Source organism: Sardina pilchardus, chromosome 12 (assembly GCF_963854185.1).
Source record: "Sardina pilchardus chromosome 12, fSarPil1.1, whole genome shotgun sequence".
NCBI lineage: Eukaryota > Metazoa > Chordata > Actinopteri > Clupeiformes > Clupeidae > Sardina > Sardina pilchardus.
The window spans coordinates 10,124,385-10,150,836 of NC_085005.1; the positions used below are offsets into that span (position 1 = coordinate 10,124,385).

The 26,452-nt window shown below is 43.8% G+C and overlaps 2 protein-coding genes across 2 annotated transcripts in view; one reads left to right on the plus strand and one right to left on the minus strand.

Annotated features, from left to right (window-relative positions):
- The window catches only part of mei4 (meiosis-specific, MEI4 homolog (S. cerevisiae)), a 38,112-nt gene extending 21,405 nt beyond the window's left edge, over positions 1–16,707 (minus strand). Inside the window, exons 1-4 of the mRNA XM_062551532.1 lie at positions 16,541–16,707; positions 15,517–15,759; positions 13,914–14,464; positions 6,556–6,687 (exon numbers count right to left, since the gene is read on the minus strand). Of these exons, the coding sequence (XP_062407516.1) occupies positions 6,556–6,687; positions 13,914–14,464; positions 15,517–15,759; positions 16,541–16,574 (960 nt within the window). The 5' untranslated portion in view covers positions 16,575–16,707. The remainder of the gene's footprint in view (positions 1–6,555; positions 6,688–13,913; positions 14,465–15,516; positions 15,760–16,540) is intronic.
- Positions 16,708–21,415: 4,708 nt separating this feature from the next.
- LOC134098145 (5-hydroxytryptamine receptor 1B-like) lies at positions 21,416–23,000 on the plus strand. The gene has a single exon (XM_062551117.1). It carries the CDS (start codon positions 21,561–21,563, stop codon positions 22,710–22,712), a length of 1,152 nt encoding a protein of 383 aa, XP_062407101.1. The 5' UTR covers positions 21,416–21,560; the 3' UTR covers positions 22,713–23,000.
- The last annotated feature ends 3,452 nt before the right edge of the window (positions 23,001–26,452 follow it).

Below are 26,452 nucleotides of genomic sequence, written 5' to 3' on the forward strand. Positions count from 1 at the left end.
TGCCCAGAAAGGCAACACCCCCGCATACCCACCCATCCCCAGCCCTAAGGAGACTTTTCCGACAAAACAACCGGCCTCCCTCCACACATCAAGCCGATGGACAGATGGGTTTCCCTTATGCCAGCGCAGAGAGAGTAGTCAACCCATTCCTAGATGCATTCCTGACGGTGTCTGGGGAGCTAAGAATACGGCCCAGAGACAGCAACAAAAGTCAACTTCTCTGCTCAAACTGCACAATTACTTGTAGATGGCTACTGCAAACAAAATGAAGGCTTCTTGTTGTGCCCCTTGTTGAGTTGAGGAGATTCTGTCTCGCTGTGGGAGAAGGCAGAAGAGGGGTTTTTGTGACTGCTGCATTGAGTGGATTGAGATTGGTTTGTGTATGTGTGGCATGTATATGCAGGTAACAAGACACACATTGAACCTCGACGTACAGCAAAAAAGTTTCAAATCTGCTTTGGAAGAGCGCACACATGCAAAAAAATCCAACATGTGTGTGTCTTAAAGGGACACTTCACCGATTAGCATTAAGCTTTGTATCTTTAGAAAACCAGTCATGTTTTTGAATGGTCGTGCATCATTCCCTCAGTTTGCCTTGAGATGGGAGAAATACAGATTTCAATGTTGGACTTCCTGCTTTCAATTATGTGAAAATCATAATTTTACATCACTGAAAGCAGGTAGTTCTATTCATGGGTTTCATTGAAATTCATATTTCTCCCATCTCAAGGCAAACTGAGGGAATGATGCACGACCATTCAAAAACATGACTGGTTTTCTAAAGATACAAAGCTTAATGCTAATCGGTGAAGTGTCCCTTTAAAGCAACACTAAAGCACTGTTCCTCTGTCGCACACACACCATTGTTTATCCAGCAAATAACAGACAAGGTAGAATATGTTGCATGATTTTATGAAAGTATGATGCATTGCGACATCAAAGCATGTCAAATTTGTCGTTTCTGATGTCTCATTTCATCGAACTACAGATATACTACCCCACCTCGTAAAATTACATAGTGCGGTTATAGCCGATAGAGGGCCACGAAGTAAAAGCAGAAGTGCCGTTCACCTGTTACCAGTTGATGAACCGCTGAAATGATTTTGGAAACGTTATTTTAAGGTACAAAAAACTCTTTAGTGTTGCTTTAAGGAGACAGCAAACAAACATAAAGACATACATGAATCAGGACCAGCCAGTTATTTGCAGTACTCCTAAGGATGAGCAGCCAGGCCGGATCATACAGTACTTTCAGTTCTCTTAACACCAAGAAAAATGGTCTTTCCTCCAGAGCAGATAGACATTTCAGCATTTTCCTTTTTCAACCCCATTCCCCATCATGTGTTAGAAACAACACAAACTGTGTCGTCCCTATCTGGACATACAGTACAGTATGTGTTTAAAACAACACAACTTGTGTTATTTTCAACACATTCGTTTGAAAGTGTAGTTTGTCAGCCCATTGGATTACATCGAAAAGACAACCAAAGGGGGGAAAAAACAGCAACAGAATTCTCAGACAATTTCCAAGCTCACTTTCATCAGCTTTGTCCTGGGGTCTGTCTCTCGACATCATGCTCTTATAATCATTTCAGTCTGTGGTCTTAGATATTCTCTGCACACCAGATTTGCGTCATCAATCACCCAGAGGACAGCACACTTACCGTAATTAAGGATGATCATCCCTGACATTCAGGACACAGACATAAACGGTTCCTTCTTATGTTAATGAAGGCTGCAGTTGAAGGCTGTTCATTATTAGCTACTAAAATCCTCACAGCCAGACTAGAGGTGGAAAGGAAAACAGCTCTCTTGTAGAAAAAAAAAACAAGCGCTTATAGGCGAGATAGCCTGGATGTGTATTTTGTCAGGGAACTTGCTAGAATGCAAGCTTATCATGAATAAAACATGGATAGCTGAAGTCGGTAGGTTATTTCTGTTCTACATTAGTCTGTCTCTCCAGCAGCTGTTCAAATGTCAGTCGCAATGCCTGTTTGGTGCCTGTGTGGCAGTGTGCATGCTGCGTTGTTGGCAGGTCAGCAGGCACCAATCTGGAGCCTAAAGGATGGGCTTTTGACAGCTCTCTAAAAGCAACCCAAAGAGCCAGGAAATGGCTATCGGAGGTAGCACATTCTTCGAGAACAGCTTTCCGCAGCTCCATTTTCTTTCCCCTGTCCTCACCTCTTGGTTGAGCGTCTTCAGTAACCCTTGTGAGTTCTAATTGGGTGTCTCGGGGGGGCGACTCGAGTCCTCTTAACGCGTTCATCTGTTGGGAGCTCCTTAGATGCTCAGTGACCTTATAATAAATCTATTAGCGTCGCACTCGTCACTTTAACGTGCTGGGAATAACAATAAGCAGGGGAGCTTGTCCTTTCAAACGAGGCCCCTCCTCCACTGCGAATCATAAATACTGAATTCTGACAGAGTTGTATGCATGGCAGAGAGAAGCTTTTTGAGGCTTCATCAGCTCACTTGGCTGGTCAACTGCTAGCTAAGCAGAAAAGTAGGATGCTGAAATGCATTTGGATACTGCAATTATCCTGTCAAGTGCTCATTATTCAGGTGAGAGAAATACAAAAGGGACTGTCAGTGGGAATGAAATACACTAATAGGTGCGTTGGGGTGCCATGTGAAAGGCGAAAGCAAATTAAAGTCATGTTGAATCTGGGCATGACAGTCCTACTCATCAAATCGACTCAGGTGTAATTATACAAAATTTCATGACACACTGCAATTTCTTTTTAGGTTCCTTTCACTTGTACTGCCACAGCAGTTGAAACATTGCTTAGAGGTGTCTAGTCTATCCCTCGATCTCTTTCTCTGGTGCTCTGTTTGCAAACGTCCCCAATATTGGACATTTCTGGAAACAGAAGACAGAGGCTGTCATGGTTCTGTTAACTTGAAGTTTAACACATGCTTTCTGTTTGTCATATGAGAGAAGGACTTTTATTCTTAAGACTTTACTTTACTTTTTGCCAATATATGCTCTATAGACAATATCGACTGTAAAACCTCAAACAAAATCAAGCTCAGTGTGAGGGCTTATTGCACAGCCTTGCATTTGCTGCAGGGTTTATTAGAAGCAGATTGATGGTCTGATGGCATTTCCCCAGCACCTCCCCGGGACCTTTTGTGTGGTGACCCCTCGCAGGACGCTGGTGTGAGGTCAGCAGCAATGAGCTGAGGAGCATATGGGTACCAGGGCGCCTGTGGTGAGAGGGGTTAACACGCTGTAACCGCACACATACATCACTGCCGCGCCACACACTAAAAATAAACCCGCACCTGACTGCGCTGTCCTTACCGCTGTCACCGTTATGAAGAAAAACAGGCGAGGAGATGGGGAGTGGAGGGAAAAGAAGAGGAGGAGGAGGAGGAAGAGGAGGAAGAGGAGGAGGAGGAGGAGGAGAGAACCAAATACTGCAATAATCTGCCTTCATCCAGCACCTCAGCCCCCCACCTCAGGAACAGCGTTCGCCTCCACCAACTCACACGTGCCAACCGATCGGCGAAGCGTCACAACAGAGGCCTATAATAACGGCCAGATGCCCGCGTCTCCCAGTCCACTAGTACACTGGGGGCTACACACACTACTGTGTATCCGCAGCGCGCCAAAAGGAAGCGGCGGACTGCACAGTGGCCACATCAACACCGAGAGGTATTCGTCCGCCGGGTGGGATTGAAACAAATAGCATGGAGAACAAACAACTGAGCCGCGTGTTTCATCACCTCCTGTGTGAATGCTCGGTCTCTTGACCAGGGCCCCAGACAGACTACACAGTCTGTTCTCGCTCTGTAAACTAAACGTAGCCTGTGGGGCTCTACATGAAGCGTTAAAAAAAAAAATCCCCTTCACACAAAATGCAGAATTCTCCAAACCCAGTGCTCTGTGACAGGCAACAGAGCCCTGGTCCTCTGTTGACACATGGCAGTGTAGAAGCTTGGACTAAAGCCTACAGTCTGTTTTGACAAGTACTGAGAGACGTTATTTTTCAGCCGCTTTGAAGAACATGGCCATATCAATAAACTTACAGGCCAGTCAGTAATATTTCACTTGCTCATGGCTACGACCACCACACATGGCCTGTTTATAAATGATGAAATTATTTCAGCTTGTTACACCACTATTAATGACTGCCGCTGACTGTTACAACGAAACCTACAACGACGTACAAGTAAATCCAACCCTTTCCTCTATGCTCGTGTATCATTTATCAAGGCTAGGGCAGATCAGGTCCCTCCCACAGCGGCCAAAAGTTACACCGATCTTCAAACAACGATCACAGGGATGGAATAAATAAATAAAGAACCGATCACACTTTCGTGCTCGGTGATGCAACCATTAAAAAAAAAAAAAAAAAAACAATACAATGAGTGAAATGTGGAGAGAGGAGAGGAGAGGAGTGGAGATTGAAAGAGAGGGGAGGGGAGGGGACGGGAGGGGAGGCGAGGAGAGGGAAGGAGAGGGGCGGAGAGGAGAGGAGAGGAGAGGCGAGGGAAGGAGAGGAGAGGTGAGGGAAGGAGAGGGGAGGCGAGGGGAGGCGAGGGGAGGCGAGGGGAGGCGAGGGGAGGCGAGGGGAGGCGAGGGGAGGGGAGGAGAGGGGAGGGGAGAAGAGAAGAGGAGAGGAGAGGCGAGGGAAGGAGAGAGGAGGAGAGGGCTGCAAATGTAAAATGCATGGAATATCCTTGAACGGTTTTACAGAGACAAAACCCCCTAATTATCCCCTTATCACTGCAGCCTTTTTTGCTCTCTTTCTTCTTTTTGGCTATTTGAAATTCAAATCTCCACCTGTCATCAGGAACGGTCATGCACCCCAAATCTCCCATGATTCTCTTGCTCCTATGACAGCGCCACAGCAGGCGGCGCTTGTCACAAATCAAAGCCCTTTTAGGCAGTATAGTATCGTCGAGGAAAAAAACGACGATGTTAATTGGGCCCTTGTTGGCACAAACAGATATACACAACAGAATAAACATGGCCACCATCTTGGCAACATACAGTAGGATGGCCCGTGTGTGGACAGCATATGCGGGTAGGATAGTCTATGTTGTTGTGGAGCTGTGACACACTTCCTCACCTCTAATGGCTGATTCATTAACGTGGCGTTTTTACAGGCTCCATTAGCCTGGGCCCCATGGCGACAGCTAAGCGAGAGTGTGTTTGCGCGCGACAAAGACAAGACTCAGAAGGGCTGATTACGCAAGCACCTCTGCCGTGGCGAAGCAACAACCCAGAAACAAAATGCTTAACCTAATTACTCTCCATGTGAAAAAATTAAGTCCAAAGAGAAAATGTTTATTTTTTTTCCCCTTGCCCATTGCAGTTTTCTCATGAGTCATGCAGACATTTAACCGAGGCCTAAAGCACTGAATATTCATTGGCTTTTAGAATCAAAACAGCATAAACTGCCGAAAATTGCCCTTTTAGAAACACAGGGTATTCGAAAGGAGTCACGTTTTTAAAAAAAATCAACACTGTGGAAAGGAAATCAAGGCAGTGTTCATGCATGATAAAGAGTGAATTTAGTCTGTCTTGCCCGAGCCTCAGCTGGAAGTAAATGATATAGGCACACATACAGTATGCATGACTGCATGATAAACCCTTTTTTCCCCCAAGCACTGGAAGAAGCACTACAGGAGAAGAAGCAAGACACGGAATAATCTCTTCTTTTTTCTTCTCTCGTTCACACAGTCTAAATTTCACACTGTCTGCTGCGGTCTTGGCTTTTCAGAGCCCATTTTCTTCAGAATGCCACCAATGCTGGAATGCCTCTCGGGATAATTAAACACCTTTATGCATTTGAAATGCCAGAGCAGCGATGCGCTGTCACCCTACCTCCACCTCGTGTCTCTCTCCGAGAGGGATTTGTGTATTCTCTGGCAGAACGCCAATTTGACTGCGAAGCTGAATTATCTGCATGTAGTCTGACAGCGCTCGGTGGGAGGGGCGAAAGCCCCGAGAGGAGACGATTTAAAAAGCAGCATCAGAGGTGCGTTCAACTTCGGCAAACATTGCCGAACGTTTGTGGTGAACATGTTTTTTTTCCCCTAAATAGGTAAATGTGAACGATTTGGTGTTAACATTCCATTGTAACGGTAATTGCATTGTTATTGTTGTCCACGAGTTTTCCCTTTCCATGCACAGAAATATAAACACGTTCTATCCGTAAGCTTCAACTCTTCTTTTCATGTCTGGGGCATGGCTGTGCATTAACTTTTTTTGTTCATAACACTGGTGCTACAGAACTTGATCGTTTTGTTGCACAATCAACACAATCTCTAGCATTGTCATGAAGTTACAAATCCTCATCTGCAGGCTACACTCAGGCTATAAAACATTTTAAATAAGGTGTCACTGGTGCTAAGCTTGAAGATCATCCATAGCACAGATTGATTGTTTTGTAGCATGTGCTGCATATACTGTAGCACTGTACATCCCTGGTCTGGGGAAGCCCCCTGTGCTGTACGAGAGACTTCTCTCATTTGTCAGGTACCTGCACCCACTCGTCGTGGTTTCAGTGCCACCATGCCCACCCAGTGTGCCCCCAAACTTACCTGACAGGTGTGCCACAGGTGGTCGGCCAGGTGATTGATGTGGGCGAAAAGGAGACGCAGGAGGGTGGGTCTGAGTATGGCACTGCCACCCAACCGGATCAGGCAGTCGGACAGACACTCCTGCGATCGGAACTGGAAGAAAGAAAACAACAAGAAGAAGAGAATGATCAGAGACTGTGAACATGGGGGAAAGTTGGAAAGGGGAACAAACATTACGGTGCATGCCTTCACCCATGAAGACACATCAAACAAACACACACACAGCCACACACACACCTTGCATAAATGCAGTAGAGTACCCTACAAATGCACAGCACAGAGCATACACACATTCCTGCACACATGGACGTAAAAGAAGCTGACATTGAGACCAAAGGAACACAGGAGAGCACATTTCTGACAGCCATCCATGCACACACACACACACACACACACACACACACACACACACACACACACACACACACACACACACACACACACACACGAAAGATACTCACATAAAGCTACTTTCCTACAACAGCATGAGGGCTCAGCGATCAAGAGCATCTGTTTTCAGTAAACAAGAGCATGGGCATCCCACACAATGCCTTACAAAAACAAGGCTAACATAATGACACCATGACATGGATGAGCTCTTAATAATACATAATTAGACTTGCTGCACATAATCATTTATGATGGCGAAGTGGTACGGATGAAAAATTCAGCAGTTTGCTGGGAGCAGAGAAAAAGACGGGATATCAGCTCTTGGTGAGCCAGTAGCTCATAAATTCTCAGCGCAAGGGAAAGGCAGGACGAGAGTTGAGAGGTACGAAAATAAAAAAGTTAAAAAGCCACCCTAGCGCGAAGCTTGTTTCCCATAAATCATTCTGTGACTTACAGTGGTGGTATGACCAATACAATCTATGCAGTCTTAAGATGTCGCTAGGATACATGAATTAAAAAAAAAAAATCAAACTGAAGCTCAAGGAGCCGGACGAGCGTGGGAACAGTGCTCACTCGCGCTACTTTCCAAAATCCAAATCCCTCCCAATGTACCTCCTCTGACCCTTTGGGCATCATCCGGGCCTGCTGCCGACATTATCTTCAAACTAAATCGCGGCTTTAGTCCAAGGCCGTAAGGACTGAGATCTGGATTTTGATGACAAGTGAATGTTTCTGACTATGTTCTGCAGTTTCCTGTCTGTAGGTTGACTCGTCCCTGCCCGTTATACACTAAGTCCCACCACAGTAGCGTCAGCAGTTTGTTTAGCGGGATGTCGGGGACGACTGTATTAAAGGCAGAGCTACAGTGTAATCCACGAAGAGCATCCTGACGTAGGTGTTTTCTCTGTTCCAGAGATCTTAGGGAGAATAATGGATAATGCATCATCTGTGGATCTGTTAGGCCTGTATACAAACTGGTGAACGTGAGAACAGAAATTCGTAGCAGGAGGGGAGAAAATAAAAAAAGGGAGCAGTGTTAGGAATCTCTGATTGGTATATACCGGTAGCTGGACCAATGATTTCAGAGTTACCGCTAACAGCCTGATAGCCTGAGGGAATGACCGCAATCTGCAGGCAGCGTAGATCGTCCATCCTAATGTCCTAATAGTCCATCTTTCTTCCCTTCTCTCCATCACTGAGATGTGGATGACATGAGAGACGTGTATAGAAACTTACTTTCACAACTGTACCGTACACTATTCCCAAAGGTGATTGCTTAGAAATGGGCTTTTCCCACACCTTCACCACCTTGATGGGCAGTGACATTTGAGTAATGGGGTACCTGACCATTTGGACCTACTACTTGCATATGTGTGTGTGTGTGTGTGTGTGTGTGGAGTGGCAAGGAGGGGCAGGCACTTCATGGAGAAGCAGTGGGCAGCTTGTCTCACTCAATCGCTCTCTAAACTGCCAGCACATAACAGCTCCATCATTAGTGGTGACTGAACTGTAAAGAGGTCTATCAGAGCACCTCACTCTGGGTGTGTGTGTGTGTGTGTGTGTGCGTGCGTGCGTGCGTGCGTGCGTGCGTGCGTGCGTGCGTGCGTGCGTGCGTGCGTGCGTGCGTGCGTACGCGGTGGGGCAGAGAATGGAAGCTGGCCCCTTGTGTACCAGGCCAGGGGTATCTGTGGTGCAAACCATTACTAAGTTGGAATAATAAACAACTTATTTACTTATTTAATGCAAAAAGGTAATGCACAGGAATCTCCTGCAATGTTTCTTCAATGTCCAAAGGACGTGACATGCTCCTGCATCTGAGTCTGCGTCCAGCACAACACCGTGCATGACAAGAACTGCTTCATCATCAACACGCGTGTGTGGGGGGGGGGGGGTTGTGTACTTCCCAACAATTAATTTTCGACGCTTGCAAATTTGCATGGAGGAGCCACTTGCTTCTGAGTACCAAAATAATAAGGATGAACTACAGGCACACTCAGAGAGCATGGACCCACAGGCCTCTAGAGAGCACTGACCCAAAGACCTCTACCAAGGGCAAATGCCTGATCACGTAATGTTAACGAAAGTGAAAAATTATTTGTGGATGCCCCCACTATGTTTCTTGAAAAATAAGTCATGCAGACTTGATCGTGCTGACAGACAGATAAACAAACCAAGAAACAGTACGGCAAGCATAACATCCTTGGGGATGAGGCAATGAAATTTGAAATTTAAAAAATCTAATTATTTTTTCTGGTAATGATTTTTCACTCTGGCTTTATCAATCTATGCTCCTCTGCTCACTCAGGAGGGAATAACTGTGACTTGTATCCAGGCCAACTTGATGAAAATGATGCATTTGGCCCATACTCAGGAAAAGGAGGAGGAGGAGGGAACGCGCCCTGTGACAGCGAGGGAATAATCACGGGATTCCTATTAGCTCAGCTCCCACACACACACACACAATTGGGAGAAGAGAGCACTGGTGCTGGAGACACTCAAATCCTCTGCAGAGATTAACACAAAAAAAAACGCACTCTTCTTCAGAAATGGGCTTTGGGGAGGAACACAGAATATAAAGCGAGAGGGAAGACACCACAAAGAAAGCCAAAAGATAACAAGCACCCCCACCAGCTCCCAGCAATGGCTGCACACTTCTCCTGAACAGACCCGATTTGGGGCTCACTGCGGATCAAATGGAGAGAAACAAGCGTTCAGTCACCTGATTACAGCAACGCGTGTACAGAGTACAGACACTCCAACTGTAGCCCCCACACCCCCAGAGGCACAGCTCCATGGCCCCTTGACGGCACCTGATCAGGATGGTGACGTCTGCTGGCTTATGGCAAAAGCAGCTATAATCTGCGTTCCTCCATCCCTACTTCGCACAAAGAGCCAGGATTAAAATGATGCACGTAATGCATTTACTAACCTGCAAGTCCAATTAAATGAGGAAGTCTACCAATGGTGTGAATTTTGTCATTCCTCAGATGTCAGAGGACTTGTCAAATTGACACAATAGCAATAAAACAATAAAAAGAGACAATGAGCAGCAGGCATTTCTCCAACCTGCGGGGCAGCCTGTAGGGAACTGTCATGTTAGGTGACCTCAGACCTGACTCATGGGGTAGCTGTGCTCACGAGTGCTGAGGTGAGAGCTGCCTCATCTCCTTGTCTACCAATTTAAATCAACAAAACGCTACGACACACAGCCAGCCCCCGGGCCGACATTAACGACCAAGGAGGGGGGGGAATTGTCCAAATATGACATATCTGCCAGTAATGCCACCCACACACACTGCCTGTAAGAGAAGACGAACAGGGCCCCCGGGCCACCCTCCGGGTGCTGGCATATGTCAACTGCTGGCTGAGATCAGCAGAACGTGGCCTGATCCCATCGCTCTGGATGAGAACAGTTCATCAATTACATAAGTCTGCCATGCATGAATGAAAAGCATTGGTGCCAATGATTAGATGATGGTGACTATGAGTTGATCTGTTAATTATAAATCTGGCGAAAACATCCAGTCATACGTTGACGTTAGTGGATCCACATCAAGTCCATGTTCATGAATAGCCAATGATTAGATGATAGTTTGTCTGAGTTATCTGAAAATAGTCTGTTACTGTAATTATAGATCTGGCAAAATACCTAGTGATATGTTGACTTTGGCTTATCCAAATACATGTTCAAGTCCAAGTATGTGAGAATGCAGACCAGTTTGCTGTCGAGCCCGAATGTGTGACAAGCCTTGAATAAGTTTCACAAGGCATGTAATTCTTCTGCTCCTTGTACTAAACTAACCGCTTTAGTTGACAGGATGACATGAAAGGGATGGCCCTGGGGGTCTCAAACATCACTCTGCGGGTCGAGGCAGATTGGTGGAAGGGCAAACGGGTGAGTGGCGATAGGCTAGCAATGATTCGCCATAAAAGACTATGTATCTCGATCTCCAGTCCTGAGCCAGGAGTCCAATTTCTTTTGGTCATGATAAATGCATGCTGCGGTCCTGGAGCAAAGCTCACTCCTGTCCATTTAAGGGGGAAAATGGCATGTCACCGTCGGAAGAGTTACAGTGTTATTGCACGCGTGCTCCCTTGTAGTCAACAAGGTCCTGGCGGACAACGCGACTGATATTTTACAGCCGCCGACCTCTCTTCCCTCGAGCCAAAGACTGAGCACCTGCTTCTTGTAAGAAAGGCATCACGGCGATGACGTGTCTTTGAAATTGCTTTCCAGAAGTGACTTTGTGTTCTCAGACTCAATACTGAACTTGATTAATTGTGTTTTCATTGACCTACGCTGTTGCAAGGATCTACACCTGGAGCCATGGAGTGCATTTTCTCTGAGCACACGTGCACTTCTCTGTTAGCACCCACGCATTTAATTAAAGGTACTTTTAAATATATGACCTTCTGAAAACTCCCCCTGAAAACTCGATGAGTAGAACAACATAAAAACGACAGCCTCTTTCTGCCTCTGCATACAGCACTCAGGATTTAAATAATTGTAATTCAATAGACAGTACAGTAGATTACATAAACAGAGGTACTGGGGCCATCTTCGGCAATGGGAGGTTAAACTACTGAGGGGAGTTAAGGCCACGGAGGTTGATGTAATGTACCATCTGCTTGTACCGAATGCTGATGGGTAATCGAAGAATCGATCTGGTTTTACTGATGTTCAAGGTCAGCACTGGACACGTAAGGAAAGGTACAATTATTTTTCCACTTTCAGTCTGGGGATCAATAATGTTTGCAATTGTTCTGCAGATGATACAGCAACATTTACATGATCAGATGATAAAGCAACATTTAAAGTGTCAACATACTTGAAAACAGACCACTTCCAATGATCTCTGGTCTCTGAAGACTTAACAAGCAATTCAATTTTCAGCGTTAAACCCAGAGATTTGCACTAAGACAGCAATTATCACAAGACTTGGGAAATTTTCCAGGAACTCTTTGAGTCTTAGCTTTCTGAAGCTGCCTAAGATCAACAATGATATCAGATGTATGAAATACTGAGTGTGTGTGTGTGTGCTTCTGATCCTGCCCCGTTAGGGGCCCAGATTTGTGAAATCAATCCACCTGCTGATGTATAAGCCCTCTGCTATTAATCTCCACCAACAAGGGGCGCGATCCTCCATCAACCAAGCATGACAACTTTTACTCAGGCATTCTGACACAACAGTGATTGCTTTCAAGCCCCCCGCCCCCCCAAAAAAGGATTTTGCCATAGTGTCCACCACTCCTGATTGAACAAAAAAATAATATTAAAGGCAAAGTTCTGCCAAAAAAAGGGAAAACAAACCCACTCATCCTTACACTAGCAAGGATGTTTCAATTTCTGTTGGGGGAAATGGAAGTTAGAAAAGGAGAACGCCTCAATGCCACGGAGGTGTTGAGATGCCAATTTTCTCCGGTCACTACTGACAGTCCGCTGCAGGGCGAGCAAATCTGTTATGGCAGACTTCTGGCGTGAAGTTCAGACAGAAGACAATGGCAGAATACCCACTGGGGTGAACCATCCCTTTAAGATCAAAGTCCATTAGCAGAAATTATACGCTGATTCAAAGGGGCCAAGAAAAAAAAAATCCTTTGCTGTCCCCTACTTACAGCTGTAGGCTGTTACACAGCATGCCTCACATCTCTGCAGAGACAACTACCTAGAGTGACAAATAGGACATCTGGTGAGCGAGCAACAATGCATACAGATGTGCCATCCCCATTAACTCTGCATGATGCATTACGCCTTTCTTTACAAGCTTGATGGTCCAGATGTTAACCATGGCCGTGCTTGAACTGCATCCCAAAGTGGGTGTAAATACTAACTGAACAACTAACCGCAATCCTATGTGTGTCTACAGTAGAGGTGTGTGTGTGTGTGTGTGTGTGTGTGTGTGTGCATACATATTGAGGAGCATACTACTGTAACAGAACAACTACACACAACCCTATGTCCTATGAGTCTAGATATGTGTCCATGTGTGTGTGTGTGTGTGTGTGTGTGTGTGTGTGTGTGTGTGTGTGTGTGTGTGTGTGTGTGTGTGTGTGTGTGGTGTGTGCGTGTGAGTGTGTGTGTACTGAGGAGCATATCACCATTATTGGCTGTGCAATTACAGCGCTTTTGGACTTGCTGAAAGCACAGTAATTGGAAAACTGCAGGTAGTGTAAACACTTTTCATGGCACCGTCTTCATTATGCACCAGGAGAGAGTAATCACAGACTAATGAGATCTGCGGGGAGACTGTATGTATTCTGAAGCATTCTAGAAATATGTGCATTTTTGGACATCACTCCACAGTTCAGTCCACGCCAACACACACTGTCATTGCAATCTGAGCAGAAAGTAATCTTCCAAGTAATGCGCAATTATGATAACAAGGAAGGGAGGGAGATGATCAATCATCATGTTTGCACTAAATGTCATTTCTGTCAGACACTCGGTAGGCTAGACGTTTTCTCCATTGTCAATGTCACCGCTATGGCAATGTCTACGGTCAGTGGGCTTTTCACGAAGTAAAACAGCCAAATGTGGTGAATGAACGCATGGGGTAACATTTTTGTCAGAGTCAGACAGAAGACGGGCCTGTCTTTAGTGTTTTCGCTGTGTGTGTTGGTGTGTTTTTTTCAGGCCTCAGAGGCAAATGTCTACAAAATATCTACAAAATATCTGCTATAAAAAAAACTGATCATAAAAGCCATCTGAGCATAAAGGCAATAAACTGCCAATGGATAATTGCAGTAGCCAGGTGAACTAACAATTAGCTCTGCATTAGATGGCAAACGGCAAACTTAAATTAGAACCCAATAAACCAAAGACAACATGTATTCATCATGGCATACACTTGATATGCCTTATGCCTCTGTTCTCCCTCTCTGTCTAGTTAGTTACCCACACAGAAAGTACACAAATGAATTTGACTTGCCCGACTGAGTTGAGTATTATTCAACAGGTGGCCAGTCAGCTTCTTCAGGCAGTCCTCTGCCTGGGTGAGGAATGACCCCGGGGGCTTACAGTGGGCGCGCCACTCATCCACGACCTGCGCTGCCACCTGCGACGCCTGGGGAAGCAAAGCCTGCTGGAGGTGGCACTGGACGTCCCTGGAGGCTGCGGGCACCAGGGAGCCGAGCAGCTGGCACACCGAGTCCCAGACCACAGTGCCAGAGCCACCCAGGGAGAGCCCGCGGGTGCCCAGCTTACGCAAGCTGCAGAGGTTCTGCAGAAACTGCATGTGGGAGAGCAGGGCGTTCTCCCGTGGGTCGGAGCTCGGCGGTGGGAAGTGGGGCTGCCCGGGGCGGGTGGGGATGGGTGCGGAGGTCTCCGTCTGGTCCTTCTCCACACACAGGGTTTGCTGGAGGGACTCTGTGCTATTCTCTGTTCCGCAGCCTGAATCGGACAACGAGTTCATTTGCTCACTAAACAAGGGCCCCAAGCATGGGATGAGATCCTGTGAGAGTACTTCCATTAAACCATCACCTGTAGGGAACAACAAACACACATTTCATTTTTTTTTTTTGACTGAAAAACACCTGTAGGCTAGTAGTTGGCTAAGGTTAAACATTGTCTCTGATTCTTGGCTTAGAGAAAGGGTAACGTCTATAGGAAAAACTAAACCAAAGAAATAAATCTACCATTTAGTGCTAGTAGTATAAAAATAGTAATTTGATTTTATTTTCTTTGTGAACATTTTAGAAAAGAATTAGAATGCAACCCTCTCCCTAATCTCTTCAATGCCAAAAGACAAATAAGGAAATCCCACTTTTAGAGGTGCAGGTCAGTAGTTCTAATCCTATACACTTTTTGTCAATTTGAAAGATTGCTCTTTGTCCTCAACCAGCCAATGCTGAGGCGGCCTTTTGCCTTTTCTTCTCTAATATGCAAATGCAAATTGCAGTGATATACAGTACCACAAACTCATTTTGACTGCCCAGTTTTACACTTGACTGCCTACTGAAATCAAGAGGAAATTAGCTTGATTATTAAATATCTCCAAATGTCTCCATTACTATTCTCCTAACATGAGTGAATGCCCTTCACAAAACTACTATTTATTTTACAAATGAACACATCAAAAGATTTGGTTCCCCGCAGTCCATTTTTTTTGCTGATAATGGAACATAACACATAAGTCTGTTCACACATATTGGTGACCTGGGAATGACAGACACATTGTTTCCTTTATACACATACCATAGTTCAATAACAAAAACACACCATGGTGATTCTGACATCTTAAATACCAAAAAAAAAAAAAAGAAAACTGATCTATGACTATATCCTTTGCAATCCATTCGTACTGTACAGCACTCAAAGCTATGGAAACTCAGTTTGACTGCTTAGTTTTAAGCATGACTGCCTGCTGTTGAACAGCTGAACTGGAAAATGGATGCCATTTCATTTTTTAACACATACTACCAGTGAGAATGGCACAGATTAGAATGGCATGGTTTATACGGAGTATGGCATATTATACAAGAACCCTGAATTGCAGACAACAGAAAGAGAACCTGTCAATCAATGGAACACACCATTTTCGCTGTTCCTGTGGGGTTTCGACAGCATCTTGGAAAGGAGAAGTTCTTGACGAAGGTGCAGGACCTCCTCCTGTAGGCCCTCGGCTTTCGTTTTCCAGGACTGCTCAAGATGGTTGAACCTGCTAGCCAATTGCTCTGCATACTGTCTACCACTTTTCCCTGGTGGCCTGGCTTTAATGATGGCAGCTGCCACTGCAAGTTTAGTTGATCTTAAGTACCATGATGTGATAGCATTCCCTGAGCACAGAAGAAAAAAAAAATAATAATACAAACTAAGTTGCAAAGAGTTAGCCTCAAGCATGATAGGATAGCCAAAGTGAATAACTAACTGTCAAACCTACAGTATATTAAACTAAGCATAGTGATTGGAAGCTTCTGAAACACCTTGTATTAGATTTGATTAATAAGAGCTTACAGACCTAAGGTCAGTTTCCCCAACCCAATTCATGTTTGTAGAATGCAAATCAAAACCTTGTCACTTTATCAAAATGTTGGTTTGTTCACTGTCGATGTAACATTTATAACAATATACTACAATTGGCTATTTGGCGCAAAACCATGCTACTGTAAGTTACTGTACGTCACAGTCTTTAAATTATTTATTTCAACTCAAACCGAATAAGCTATCGAATGGAAACAACAATAACAGTGATTTAAAGATAAAGAAAGACACACTGGTTTGCAAGGGAGACTGATTGATGACAGCTAGTGCTAAGCCAGATAGCTAGCTTATCTAACAATTATGCTAACGTTACCGCCAGCCTGGTAAGGATCCACACACAATATTTAAACACCGGGGTATGACCTGTCGTTTAATGTGATGAGAATTAAAGAGTAATGAGAATTTGAAATTGTTTATTTCTACGTAGCCAACTTAATCGCTGAGCAAACCTTTTTTTAAAAAGACTGTAAGGTTAGCTATCTAGCTAACTGTTTTAACTCGTTGATTCTAGAATGTCTGTGGATGGCCGGTTAGCAGCTGGCAGAGTTAGCAACAGCATGATTTTTTTCTACTTACCAGATAAAGATTGTTTCCCAGAGGCATTATCCATCTCTGATTAAGCATTTGTCTTCATCAACTTAAGTCAGTGTTACCCTTATTGTGTAGAGGCATTACAGCAGATCCATTTACACAGCAGTTTTACAGCAGTCCAGACAAATAGGGAGTGAAAGTAATGTCATCGCCCCCTAGCTGCTACTGGTTGAGTTCCTACGGAGTCCCTAAAGCAGCGTTTCTCAAACTGTGGGGCGCGCCCCACTAGTGGGGCGCAGAGACATGCCAGGTGGGGCGAGAGCTGACGTGAAAAACCGGAGATTTCTTTTTAATCTGTAGCCTGTGCCTTCCTTTATTGATAATTACGAGAATGCACCTCCATCTCACAAAACAAACACAAACAAGGTAATCTAGACTCTTATAGGCCTGACCAGATGAAAACGTTAGTCTGTCCTGGAACCATAGTCCGAAAAAAATGATTGATGTCGGAATTTTAATTGCAGCGGAAACAAAAAAACCCGTTTATGTTCGAGACGAGCGCAGTAAAATTGAAGGATATCTTGGCTATCTGTCCGACGACACAATTGCTGTTCTGCGATGTCGAAGAACAAGTGTTTGACAAACGCAAACACTCATGTTTTGCCTTGCAAGTGGACAAGGCCACCGACAGTTACAAAGGTGGTTTAGTTATTGCTTATGTCCGCTTTGTTAACTTGACAGCGGGCGAAGATATTCTATTCTGCGAGTATGCCAAAAGTAGGGCCACTGCAGATGAACTATTCAACATTGATCTCAACAATTAGTCTACCTGGCAGAACAGGACATCAAATTGGAAAACTGTGAGTGACTTTGCTCGGTTGGCGCACAGACGATAGCAGGTAAAAGAAATGCTATCGTCGTGATAAAGAGGGTAGTGCCCGATGCGCAACAGACGGACTGTTTCATTCAGGGAAGCGCTCGCGTCAAGGCTTGACCTGAATACGATTTTGAACGAGGTTGAGAGTGTTGAACTTCATTTATAACACAATGGTAGCATGAGGTTGGCCCTTTTGCTGTATTATTGGAAATCAGCTTTTTTTGAAGCAAGGATTGACACCTTGTCAATTACAAAAAACTGACGTTATTGGTCATTGATTTAGATTTTTAACGTTATAAATATGACAATTTTGAGCTTGACCTATACTTTCTATAGAGCGATGATGGACAGGTGGGGCTCGAGAAAGCCCCCTTGATCAAAGTGGGGAATGAAAGAAAAAGTTTGAGAACCACTGCCCTAAAGGGACCTGAGGAAACTTTTATCTTTCAGGTGCTCACGTAAAATGTTTAGGTGTGCACGTGAAAGTTTTAGGTGCACACTTGAAAGTTAAAAGTTTCCTCAGGTCTCTTTAGAGGCTCCGTACGTTCCTAGAGGCTAGCGTGAGTAGATAGGAATTTCTTTCAGAAAAACTATATCTCGGCCCACAATGGACCCTTAGGTAGGTCCGGGGTCCGGGGGCATGCGAGGTGTTTGTTCATGACTCAAAGGGTGTATTCATGGTTTCATATGTTATATTGGGCTACTACATTTACTACTAGGCTACTACAGAGCACGGACAGGTGCCAGGTGGACGGTTATGAAGTAGGCTAAACAAGATACGAAGAAACAAATTGGACAGAACCAGAAAAAAGCTGTTACACAGTAGGCTATGCACATATTAGTAGGCTACACATAAAAGGGTGATTTCCATCATTAAAGTGTAACTGCACCCTAAAATATGTTTTTTGAGCTGTTGATTGATTGATAATACTCATAAGTGGTGAACTACACTATTACAAGGGTTAATATTGACAAAAATCGTGTTTTCCAAGAAAAGTAACATTTCGTATGATTTTGTATTGGAGACTCTCCGCACCCTCTACAGGTTGAAACATGCCATGGCATTTTGGTCCAAAATGCTATTGGAATGCTTGCTGACATAGTCCTGTACTTTTCGTCCAACTCTACGTCACCGGGTCGTTACAAATCAGGAATGAAACGCCCTAACACCTGCTGCCCTGATTAGCCTACCTGTGATAAGCCATGTCTGCAGCACTCATTCCCAGATTGACACGAAATCACCATGGTTGATTGGCTACAGCAGTGCTGCACGCCCTTCCAAATTTCAGAACGTCTCGCCCATTTTGAAAGCCTTTTTCAGAAATGTGAAGTGGGTGGAGTTATGGGGTGAAGTTACACTTCAATACACTTGACCTTGCTCGACGCTGATTGGCTAAAGGATATTTTTGAGGATGGCATGAGAGGGGGACCTCTCAATACCAAGGGGTAGAAAAGATAGGCCGTACCCATCCACAGGTAGGATCTCGATATTGATATATTTAAAGATATCAATCTGGTGCAATTTGAAAAGATATTCAGAGGTTAGACTTAATTAGAGAAACTAAGACATGATTTTGCACTCAAGAATTTTAAACATGCACACAGGTGGAATATTTATGGTGAAACTGCAATAAGTTCACAATCACAAAGCATATTTGCTGAGTTTCACAATTCAGAAATGGTCAAAATATTGTATTCAGCACTCCATGAAATTATGCCGTAGCCTGGTGGTCTTATATTTTGACATGTATTACCACAGCAAGCTGGCAGCTCGACATGCCTTTCATGTAGCCTACAGTATGTGTAGGCCAGACTGTCTTGAATCTGGCAATATAAGAACCATGGTGGTGGACTTTGGGGCTGAGCAATTTATTGAAATATGTGGTGTGTGCCTTACAGAAATAAATGCCCATCTTTATTAAGTGATGAAATTTGACTTTTCTGTGCTCCATCTATGGCATGAGCTGATCTGACCTGACTTGACCCGAGGTTAAGCATTAGTGAGTGCACTCATGAATCATGGTGATTCTCTACAACAACTACAATCCCCTCCCATTGAGAACAACGGAGTCTGTTTGTCCAATTCTTTTAGGTCTATGATTTGCTTGTTTATGGCTAAACCGGAACTTAGCTACTGGCGACAGGAAGTATCGCTTGTCATGCGGTGTCATGGCAACGCCCAATAGGACTCGCAGGAAAGTTGTGACATTACAGTAAATGAGAATAAAACAATGACTAAATGGGAGAAGAGTAAAGAAACTCGACAGCATTGTTGTGTAGACTTTTAGTTATTGGGGGCCATGCAGAAGCATGCTCATGTTTACTGTGTTAAGCACATGACTAGCCCAAGTTCAAAACCTTAGCCTACAACTAAAATTGGAGCATCAATGTATCACGGTGTCCAGAAGACTTGGCATCCTAAAATCCCCATTTTGCCTTGTAAACAGACTGGAGTGAGTCCAGACTTCTCCCACCTTGGTGATAAGCTCCCCAGTGATCAACCTCTCCATGCATTTGCAAAATATTGAGGTAAGTGCCACAGGCCTGGAATCATTCATGCATGTCTTCGGCACTGGGTTTCTTGGGAACAGGAATGAAGTTGCTATCCAGGAACAGCTGAAAAGGATGAGTCACTACACCATCCGATTGAACTTCACATTCCTTCAATATGTGGATCTTGAGCCCATCCAGGCTTTCCTCTTGGAGAAGATGGAAACAATCATCCGCTCACAACTTATTCTATATAATGACAGACATAGGAATACAGTTAGCAGTGCTGTTCAGCACAACCAATGGCTGTACAGACATTCCAACAGCCCTGAACACACACACATACATCCATACACACACACACACACACACACACGGCAGAGTAATGCATCTCTAAGCTGTTACTAGGGGAGGCAGTCCAGAGGTGTATGCAGAATCAGATGACCCCTGTGCATTCATGCCAATGCCACGGCAACAAGCCACTGCATCAGCTATGGTATGCGTGCTATGTTGCAATGCATGTGTATGCCATTGAGTCGGTCATTTGTCCATCATTACCATTTGTCCTTCATGTCAGTGCAAACCATGGAGATTCAAATATCAGAGTCAGAATATATATACTGTATATATGTGTGTGTGTGTGTGTGTGTGTGTGTGAGTGAGTGAGTGAGTGAGTGAGTGAGTGAGTGAGTGAGTGAGTGTGTGTGTGTGTGTGTGTGTGTGTGTGTGTGTGTGTGTGTGTGTGTGTGTGTGTGTGTGTGTGTGTGTGTGTGTGTATTACTTTTTTACTTCTATTATAGGTAGTATTATGGTGTGTTCACTGTCCATATTACATACAGTACACATCTGTATCAGTACAAAAGGTTCCCTTGCAGTAACAGTATGTTTTTCTCTGTCTAGGTTATTGCAGGCAGGCTGCCTATACGTGCGCTCGTGTATTCAGCCTGAACAGACTTTTTGAATGAGCAGCGCCTTCTACAAATATTCACTCACCGCTTCTGTGCGGATGATTAATCTAGTGTTAACTTGACAAATATAAAGCCCTTGACTCGCTGCTTGACTGCTAAGGTTTAAAGAAAAGGCGTTATGACCCAGTGGAAAACACGCACATGACCGGAGAAGGAGAACCTGTGCCATCCCCACGCATAGCCGGCTTGCGCGCTGTCTGAGCGAACCTAATAAAGCTGAGTGAGAAGCCTGAGTCGCATCATTTCCGAGAACTTCTGAAGTGATAGGGGATCGCCATCTAACAACAAAGAATGGACGAATACCATCAGAAACATTAAGAGCGATATATAGAGTACAAAGAGTATTGTCCAATTTGACTCGATTTCCTTTACGCAGACCTCGCGTATGGGTTTTCAGAGCAATTGAATGAAAAACTGAGTAGTGGAAATGTATGAAATGTTGGTGTACCCGTTTTCTTCTTCAATCGACGACAAATGGAGTAACAGTTTACAAAAAGAAGATGGAACGAAGTAACCCAAGCTAAAGTTTTCGTTTTTTTTTTCAATTTCACCTATCTACATGGCAAGATGCAGAGAAGCGCTGGACACAAATTGCACGCTTCTTCAATGGGGTCAAGATGACAAGAAAATGCGTCTTTCTGTGTAAAAATGTACTACGAGGAACCCCTGTGAGAGGAGATATTTTCATATATGTACAAAGGCGCTATCTCAAGCATCTGTCAAGCGGAGGATGGAGCGTTCTAGTCAGTTCAAGCCAACGCCTGTCATTGGAGAGTTATTAAACATATCAAGCAACGATTCAAATTCAAATTACACTCCGAAGGCAGTGGAAAAAGAAGCAAATCTTGCGTTTCAAGCAAGTGTTGCTATTATTTTAGCGTTATTAACTTTTGCCACAACATTATCAAATGCTTTTGTTATTGCCACAATTTATCAATCAAGGAAGCTTCACACGCCAGCGAATTTGTTGATTGCATCCCTAGCATTTACAGATTTGTTGGTTTCAATTCTGGTGATGCCAATAAGTGCTCTGTACACGGTGAGTCAAACATGGACGTTGGGGCAAGTTATGTGCGATATTTGGTTATCCTCAGATATAACATGTTGCACAGCATCTATTTTACACCTGTGCGTGATTGCTTTGGACCGTTACTGGGCAATAACTGATGCGGTAGACTATGCCAAAAAACGGACCTCGGCGCGCGCAGCGGGGATGATTGCTACTGCCTGGGTGATATCCATCTCCATCTCTCTACCTCCATTCTTCTGGCGTCAGGTCAAGGCTGAGGAGGTGACTAGTTGCGCCGTGAACAGTGATCACGTTTTCTACACTATTTATTCTACTTTTGGTGCGTTCTACATACCAACGTTTCTTCTCATAGCTCTCTATGGTAGGATATACGTCGAAGCTCGGAAGAGAATTTTGAAACAGTCGCCTAAAAAAACTGGGAAACGGCTCACTTCGGCTCATTTGATCACTAACTCACCAGGGTCTGTGGCATCCACTACGTCTCTGAATTATGGAACGCATGAAACGTCGTCCTGCGACACAATTTCACCAGCCAATGCAAACCAGGTGAAAGTCACCGTGTCGGATGCCCTTTTGGAAAAGAAAAGAATCTCGGCTGCCAGAGAAAGAAAGGCAACTAAAACTTTAGGCATCATTTTGGGGGCCTATATAATATGCTGGCTTCCATTCTTCATCTACACGTTAGTAGCAGGGATGTGTAAAACCTGCCCTTTTCACCTTGAGTTATTTGACGCTTTCACCTGGCTGGGCTACCTTAACTCGTTAATAAACCCAATAATTTATACCATGTCCAATGAGGATTTCAAGAAGGCATTTCACAAACTCATATCCTTCAAGTGCTGCAGGCAGTGACATTGCAGCCCATATTGATGCTGGTTATTATGGCCCATTCTGTTCGTTCTGTTCGTGATGTGAGTGAACTCCAACAGGAGAATGTTTGCATATGTTGCTCCTTACCCACTAAAACACAAAATTGATAACAATAAACAGGTAATAAGAATTCATATGTATATTCACTGTCACTGATACATGGTAAATGTAAAGATATTTTGGATATTCACTTAAGATCTAACTTCTAACATCTAGATACTTTATCTTGAATTACAATTAAGCATGCATGTTTTGCAATGGTCAAGTAAATCCTGGCAAAACTCATCATTTGTGCCACTGAGCAACAGCATTGTGCTTGTGAGAATGATCTTCACCAAAAAAAGATAATCAGTAACAATCCAACAAATTGGAAAAATGATAACAACCTTCAGCGGGTCAAAATACATTTGTTTTGTGTGAGATTGTGTGTGTGTGTGTGTGTGTGTGTGTGCGTGCGTGCGTGCGTGGGTGCGTGCGTGCGTGAGTGAGTGTATGTGTGTGTGTGTGTGTGTGTGTGTGTGTGTGTGAGTGAGTGAGAGAGAGAGAGAGAGAGAGAGCTCTCACACCCCATCACTCAGTGTAAAACTGTGAGGCATAATGATGTCCTCATCCTCAAATAGAGGTCTTCAGCTTTGACGTATTTGTCATATCTGCTCATTTTGTACAAACCTTATAGCCCTCTCAACAGAGAATGTTTGCCAATCCTTTTTTGATGATCAGTGATTAGGATTGTCTGTGTTTAAGCAATATTTTGTGTGTTTGTATGAATGTCATCCATTACTTCAAACAGTTGTATGTGGAGTATTATTCAAATGAGGTCTGTTGAACTGTGAGTTAAAAAAAAAAACACAATAGGCCTACCAACAGAATGCCGTCTGAGACAGCCTACTTGACTGAAAATGCCAAACATGTTTTTGAACACTCATCCCGGAGAGTACTACTAGCCATTATACTTGGATTAATTTTGTTCAAAGTGTGAAACAGAGGAGCACAACCAACTGTAATATAGAGATCTCACACGAACAGCTCTGGTGTGCCTATAAGCCCGAGACAGACAGGGATGAAAACACACACACACACACACACACACACACACACACACACACACACACACATATAGAGTATCAACCAAGGGAGGAATGTGTCTCCTGCTCCATAAGTTGGTGCATATAGGGCTATTAGCCCTTGTTATCATTCTTCATCAAAATGACTGCTGTACTATAAATGCTTGTCTGCAAATAAGCAATGTATTGTGAACTGCCTTGGCTGTGTGGGATTAGACCCATCCACATAAAGTAAAAAAATACTGCTGCTATCAAAAAAGACAATAAATAAAAATTTGATCATACATTTGAGGGATATGGTAATTTTACTTGGGGGGGAGTTAAATGATGGGGTTTAAAGAGGATTTAATAGGCTTGCTCTTGCGGAACAACTCACAGGGACTGATATCGAATAAAGATTAAGAGTGTCTGCCAACACGATAAACAATTGTAAGACTACGGGAAAAAACTATGACTGGATAGGTATGAGCAAATGAGAAGGATCATCATTTTGCTTTATTTCAACCCTACCGCAAATCCACATAAAAAAAGACAAAATAGGAGGCAATGACAAGTCATAGTTAAGGACATGAATAAGTCAGAAGCACTGAAGTGCACCGTGTCAGTGCTGTATGACAAAGACGGCTCTGAAAACGTAGACATGCTGAAATGGTTGTTTTATTACCATCCTTTACTGTGATAATGAAATCGGCCACGGTGAAAAATAGGGTCTTCTTCTAAAATCAGATTTTTGTATGCTCGATGAACCTTTACAATGCCTTTGCCTTCATAGCCAACCCGAGTCTCTCTCTCTGTGTGTCAGATTGAAAAGGGAGAAAATATGAGTTGGGAAAGGACAGCCTGGACTGTAATTTACAATGATGGATATTTTGGCTTGCTTCAGGAGACCGATTCTGTTGTCTTCTTGTTATCCAGAAATCTGCAGCTTTGTGCAATATCGTAATCTAACAAAAACAAAACAATAACACCCTGTGTTCTCTCTCTCTCTCTCTCTCTCTTTCTTGCTCTCTTTCTCCAATTGAAACTGATGTGGCTGAATCTAGTGAAATTAATTTCAAACTCCCCAGAGATAACAGTTTTATTTTTCATATATTACCTAAACAAGAGTCTTTGCATATGATGTATCCAGCGAAAATTGTATATTATTTCCATTCTGTAGAGTGCACCACCCGTCTGTATATTCAGGTCACTTGATAAGGACTTTCAAAGCATCCTAAACTTTTAATTAACTGCCTGTGATGCAGAGTGACATCTCATTATCTCTAAAACCACAGAAAAAAAAAAAATGTATTTTCCCACCAAGACTGATATTGGTGGACTGTTTGTTCTTATTTATAAATAGTGGGAACGCATTCTATAAAAGCATTCCTCAGTCCTTGACCACCATGGGCATCAATTATCTGGGGATGTTTCAGCTCAGTGGAGTGGCATTATCATCCGCTTAGAAGTGTAAGGGCATGGCTGACTTCAGAGGAAGACCGAGAGGAAGACCGAGAGAAAGTGCGATACGAGGAAAAAGTGAGATAGCGAGAGAATGGGAAAGAGTGCAGAACAGGAAGTGGGAGTGTGGGAGAGATAAGGAGAGATTCAGTGAGTCCGTGTGTGTGTGTGTGTGTGTGTGTGTGTGTGTGAGAGAGAGAGAGAGAGAGACAAAAAGAAAACGAGAGAGAGTGTGAAAGAGAGGGAGAGAGGCGGTAAGAAAATATTTATTTACTTCTTTGACTTGCTCATAAATAATCTCTAAAGACTCATTTCTCCTTTCCGTGAACGAGATTGGATCCTTGTGGTCCCCAGACTCCCCAGCTTGATCAGTTTGTGATGAGCGAATGGTTGAGTTGGAAGGAATGAAACATGGGAGTTTGTTGATTTCCATTTCTATCAAAGAACCCTGTTGAGAAACTGTCTCCATTCCTATACTGATGGCTTTGAGATCGGGAATATGTCACTGAAATGTTGCCATTAAAGGTTGCGACTGCAGTTTTTGACAGATGCCGAATTGAATATACAGCAATGCAGTCCATGGAAAGTTCAAACCTCGTCAGAGGACCATTAAGGCAGCATAATGAAAGACATTTTCTACCTTGAAATCTCCTGAGGAGGACATGAAAAATAAGGACATCCCCTACTGATACATTATGGTTCTACTTCTCTCCTTCTGAGTAGAATCCATCTGTCAGATTGCTGTCTTCCCATTCCCAGGTTTTTTCCTCTGACTTGGGAGCATGCATCACATCAAAATGTAGTGAAAAGGTCAGTCCACTTAGGTCATGGTGTAAGAGAACAAGCTGATGGCAAAGATTAAACTTTGCCTTCCAAGGAAAATAGGTCCTGTTATGAGCAGAAGATCTGAGACAGGCCTGATCCCCTGTGCTGGCTTTGTTTGGTAATATAGTGTAGGCAGAAGGGTCTCTGTCTGGCTAACAGTTAACCAATGACTTTCTCTTTATAGTTCCACCATAAAGGCTAGTAACAACAATGACAACAAAAGGCCCCTTATAAATACGGTATAATAAGGATGTGGTAAATGATTGATTAATGGTCCCACCCTGTTTGACTTATCAACAGCTGTTGGCGAGTGACACATCTAAATAAAGGTGTTCTTAGTTGATCTCAGCTGAGAAATAGATTGCCTAAATTTACCTGACAGCATTCCATTTG

Coding starts and splice junctions, on each gene's coding strand:
- LOC134098145 (XM_062551117.1), top strand. CDS start 21,561: ATGGAGCGTTCTAGTCAGTTCAAGCCAACGCCTGTCATTGGAGAGTTA.